General features: G+C 55.8%; 3 protein-coding genes across 3 annotated transcripts in view; 1 reads left to right on the top strand and 2 right to left on the bottom strand.

Moving 5' to 3' along the window:
- The window catches only part of PTSG_05200 (uncharacterized protein), a 2968-nt gene extending 1391 nt beyond the window's left edge, over positions 1 to 1577 (bottom strand). Inside the window, exons 1-5 of the mRNA XM_004993721.1 lie at positions 1534 to 1577; positions 1072 to 1177; positions 672 to 903; positions 238 to 414; positions 15 to 97 (exon numbers count right to left, since the gene is read on the bottom strand). Coding sequence (XP_004993778.1) covers positions 15 to 97; positions 238 to 414; positions 672 to 903; positions 1072 to 1119 — 540 coding nt within the window. The 5' untranslated portion in view covers positions 1120 to 1177; positions 1534 to 1577. The remainder of the gene's footprint in view (positions 1 to 14; positions 98 to 237; positions 415 to 671; positions 904 to 1071; positions 1178 to 1533) is intronic.
- Positions 1578 to 1634: 57 nt separating this feature from the next.
- PTSG_05201 (flagellar associated protein) lies at positions 1635 to 3266 on the top strand. The gene is made up of 3 exons (XM_004993722.1): positions 1635 to 1713; positions 2029 to 2136; positions 2350 to 3266. Exons 2-3 carry the CDS (start codon positions 2039 to 2041, stop codon positions 2798 to 2800), a joined length of 549 nt encoding a protein of 182 aa, XP_004993779.1. The 5' UTR covers positions 1635 to 1713; positions 2029 to 2038; the 3' UTR covers positions 2801 to 3266.
- PTSG_05202 (uncharacterized protein) overlaps positions 3092 to 4517 on the bottom strand; it is a 4568-nt gene continuing 3142 nt past the window's right edge. Inside the window, exons 7-9 of the mRNA XM_004993723.1 lie at positions 4121 to 4249; positions 3799 to 3915; positions 3092 to 3519 (exon numbers count right to left, since the gene is read on the bottom strand). Coding sequence (XP_004993780.1) covers positions 3439 to 3519; positions 3799 to 3915; positions 4121 to 4249 — 327 coding nt within the window. The 3' untranslated portion in view covers positions 3092 to 3438. The remainder of the gene's footprint in view (positions 3520 to 3798; positions 3916 to 4120; positions 4250 to 4517) is intronic.

Consider the following 4517-nt stretch of genomic DNA (forward strand, 5'->3'; position numbering starts at 1 on the left):
CACACAGGCCGCACCATGGAGATGACGTCGTTGATGCGGCCCGTTGGTGTGAAGATGGCAATGCGGTGGGCCAGGTCGTGCGCTTGCTCATGTTCGCCTGCATAGCAGATACAAGAGGGGGGGGGTGACACGTGGCACACAGTGGCAGCATGACGTCAATGTGAATGCCCACCAGCAAGCACAACGACACCACCAATCATGCACACACACACACACAGAACACAGAGCACAGCGGACCTGCGCCGAGGAAGCCGTCTGCGATGAGGTCGTGGAGGGACTGCGTGGTTTCACCGCGGTAGCGGAGTTGCACGTCGTTGCCGAGAAGGGTGATGACCTTGCGGTCGAAAAACGGCTGTGCAGATTCCTTGAGCGCCTCCCAGCGGAACGCCTTCTCGCTCGCCTTGGACAGCACGTCTACACACACACACACACACACACACACACACACACACACACACACACACACACACACACACACACACACACACACACACGCACATATACACATGTGAGGTATTGTTCGCACAGCCATGAAGCTGACGCCGCTTCAAGGACGCACACACACACACACACACACTCCTTTGGCACAGTAACACATACACACACGCACACACACACGCACACACACAAACGCACACACACACGCGCACACACAAACACACATGGCACACCTTCAAAGAGGCCCTTGAGAATGGCGGAGATGTCGATAATGCCCATGTATGTGTCGGATTCCTGGTCCTCAATGGAGGCGGCGAGGACGACGGGTGCAGACAGGATGTGCTCCTTGGCCAGCTCGTGCAGTGCATCGTCCGCCGTCGCGTTGTGGTTGATGGACACCACGCGGCGGCGGCCATGTTGCACATCAGCCAGCGTCGTGGACACCAGCAGCCGGCGCAGAGGCGTCTGCATGTGCGTGTGGGTTGTGCGCGGGCGGGGGGGGGGGTGATGCGTTGTGTATCTTTAGATTAGGATAGAGGTGGAGGGGTAGCAATAGTCCGTGAGATCCTCACCTCAGTTCACACACACACACACACACACCACAAGACACGCTAACCAAAGCGTCAGGCTCACCTCGGCATCCTCTGCCTTGCGCTTGGCGCTTGGCTTCTCAGAAGACATGATGAGTTTGTGTTGGTGAATACAAAACGAGAGGCAGACACGGTATGTTTGCTGGATACTGGGATCAGGCAACCACGGGGCGACAATGGCAGGGACGGTGGTGTGAGTGCGGAATGAGGCGTTGCGTTCGCACTCCAACACACGCCGAACATGGACACTGCACAACCTCGCAGATCACTGCTGTCACAACTCATCTGCATTCGCACTGAGATCTTGCAGGTGCTGTGTGCACCACACCGACAACACAGCAAACAGCACACATACACACTCCCACCCACCACACACACACACACACAGCAAACCACACACCACACACCCCTCCTCTGCCACCCATTCACTCATCCCCACCGATCCAACCACAGCCATCCTACCCCCCAGCCATCACCTTCCTCTCTGATTGCTTCATTCACTCACCTCCTTGCTCTTGCGTCAGCGGTGGATAGTGCGCACCATCTACGTTTCGCACAAGAAACAAAGCAGACGCACACGTGTGCGTTCCTTTCCTCCTCCTCTTGCTGTGCTGCTTGTGCCTTTTTTTTTTCCGTCCAGATCAACACAACGTGCACCAAGCCCTTGCAGACCAATCACACACAGGTGAGAGAAGTGGAGTGGTGTGGCTATCTTTTCGTTGTAACACACAACGACAAGGGTGCGGTTAAGGCTGTGGGCGTGTAGTGTACATGTGTGTGTTGTGTTGTGTGTGTGTGTTGTGTGTGTTGTGTGTGTTGTGCACCTCTGATCTCCTTCGTGCATTACTTTTGTCTTGTTGTAACTTGAACTGCAACTTGAACTTCATTTCTTTTGCTTGTAGTTGTGCGGTGCGATCTCCTCTCTGTCACCAACACTCACTCACGCGTCCACACACGCATCCACTTACACCCCCTCCCCCTCCCACAACACTTGACAAAGAACCGACACCATGCCTGAGTTCACCGAGAAGCAGATCAAGGCCGCCAAGAAGGAGGGTGGCAAGAAGGGCCAGGACCTTTCCGGCATGCACGACATGGGTGGCATCAGGTAAGCAGCAGCGTAGTCTGTGTCTGTGTGTCTGGTATTTCTTGTGCTTCTGGCATTTCTTGCGCTTCTAAAGCGTTGTGATTGCCGTCGTGCATGCACATCGTGCTCGCGGCTGTGCGTGGTGCGCGCATGCCTCCACTTGTTGCACTAGCTGCTGCCATGCCTGGTCTTTTCACTCACTCACGACGCCCTTGGTTGCCATGTGTTCACCAGCTACTTCCACGTCGCCATGGAGAAGTGCGAGGGCTCCCTCGAGCTCCTGCAGCACGCCCTTGACGGCGCCAACGTCGAGGTCGACGAGAAGGCCGACGACCGCAAGGGTGGTGCCGGCCACCTCGGCAAGATGTTCCTGTCTGCCAACAACGACCAGCTCGCCATCATCTGCCACGTGCCCAAGGACCGCCACGAGGTTGTCACTCCCAAGGAGTGGGTCGAGGTCTTCCTTGGCATGTACAACGGCAAGATCGTCGAGGAGGGCGAGGACTTTGTCAAGGCCACCGTCCCCGCCGACAAGGACAACGAGCGCTTCCCACTGAAGATGCGCGACGAGGCCATGAACCTCGGCTACAGCTTCCTCGCCAAGAAGGGTCTTGTGCGTGAGGACGAGGACGAGGACGACATGCTCGACGGCGACGCTCTTGAGGCCGCTGGCATCGAGTGGTAAACAGGTGCTGCTACACAAGCCACGTGCATCAAGTCGCGCACTTGTTGTGACATGTGATGTCCCGTGGTCGTTCCACCACTGCCGCCACCACCAATTCACCTTAAGCCTTGGGAGCTGTTTCGGCCTGTCTGTTTAGTTGTCCCCCCCCCCCACCTTTCTCTCCTTTTTGTCTCTGCTATGTCTCACATTCATTGCGTGTGCATGAATTGTTGATCTCCTTGGACGTGTGCTCCGGCCTCCGTTCATTGCCATTCATTGATGCTTGTGGTTGACTTGAAGTACAACGATGCCGCCAGCAATACAAAACGATTGTGTGGGTGGGTTTGCATTGCATATGTGTGTGTGTGTGTGTGTGTGCATGGGTGTCTATTTTTTTGCGTGTGTGCAGGCGGAGGTTGGTGTTCCTTCATTTACGTGTGGTTGTGACAGATGAGACGCGGTCTTAACAATCAAGAAGAGTGGGCGATGAGGAGAGATGAGTGCGCACAAAACAAAAACAGGAAGGTAGTGGATGCGGTGTGATGGTTGAACCAGCGGTCCCATCAGATGAAGCATAGGCACGTAGCATTCGCGCCGTCATGTGGGCAGTGTGTATGAGAGCTTGGGAAAGGGCAACATCTTGCTGGGTTTGGGAGCGGCTACGCCTTGGCCTTGCGGGACATGGTGGCCATGAGCTTTTGCTTCATCTCCGCATGGGAGAGCGGGCGCGTCAGGTCCTCCTGAGGCAGTGAACAACACAAACCAGGGCAACACGGCAGCCACGGGTTACAGGGCGAGGGAATGGAGGAGTGAGGGAGGGCAAGAAACAGAGACGATGATATTGAGGACGGCTAGCACGGTCGCGGTTAAGGCTGCACACACACACACACCTCCCACATATGCACACACACACATGCACACACACACACTCACATACGCACATGCACACACACACTCACTCACATACACACACATATACACGCACACAACTACACACACACATCTACACACACACACACCTCTTCCTCGGTGAGGCTCTCAATATCGTCTGCAATGTTTGTTGGGATGACGGCTTCAGAGGGAACCGGCTGTGCTGGCCCGGTACCAAGCAGCCCACCAGGCACAGGCTTGGGGCCCTGGTGGTTGCAATGGCAGATGTGATTGAGGTGATTGAGGTGGTGAGGGCTGTGCAAATGGTGCTGCAAACATGATTACACCGCACCGTACAACACCACACGCCACACAATAGCACACCACGCCGCACAAGCAGACCACACAAACACGATACCACATCACACAACACCACACACTACCCCAGAGGCACACCACCAGGCCACGGACCAGGGTCTTTGTCGGGTCAAACTCGAGGTCGTCCTCAAGCTGCTCCCGGAGCTCCATCTCCTTCGTCTCCCACGTCTCCTTCTCCTTCTGGTCAAGCAGTGCCTGCAGCTGCAGCAGCTCGTTCGTCCGCTATCGTTGCACGCACAGACAGACAGACAGACACACACACACACATGTCATCGTGATGGGTGGGTGAGATGAGGGGCGCTGAAGACGGGGGCATGTGGAAGCAGATGGTACAACAAAAAACCACCCAGATACACACACACACACACGCACACGCACGCACGCACGCACGCACACGCACGCACGCACACACACACACACACACACACACACACACACACACACACACACACACGACACACACACACACACACACACACACACACACACA

The sequence above is a fragment of the Salpingoeca rosetta genome (assembly GCF_000188695.1).
Source record: "Salpingoeca rosetta unplaced genomic scaffold supercont1.12, whole genome shotgun sequence".
Lineage (NCBI taxonomy): Eukaryota > Choanoflagellata > Craspedida > Salpingoecidae > Salpingoeca > Salpingoeca rosetta.

Excerpts from the sequence above, each read along its gene's own strand:
- PTSG_05201 (XM_004993722.1), top strand. The coding sequence starts at position 2,039 with ATGCCTGAGTTCACCGAGAAGCAGATCAAGGCCGCCAAGAAGGAGGGT. Across the intron at positions 2,137-2,349 it reads CACGACATGGGTGGCATCAG|CTACTTCCACGTCGCCATGG; the intron begins GTAAGCAGCAGC and ends TGTGTTCACCAG.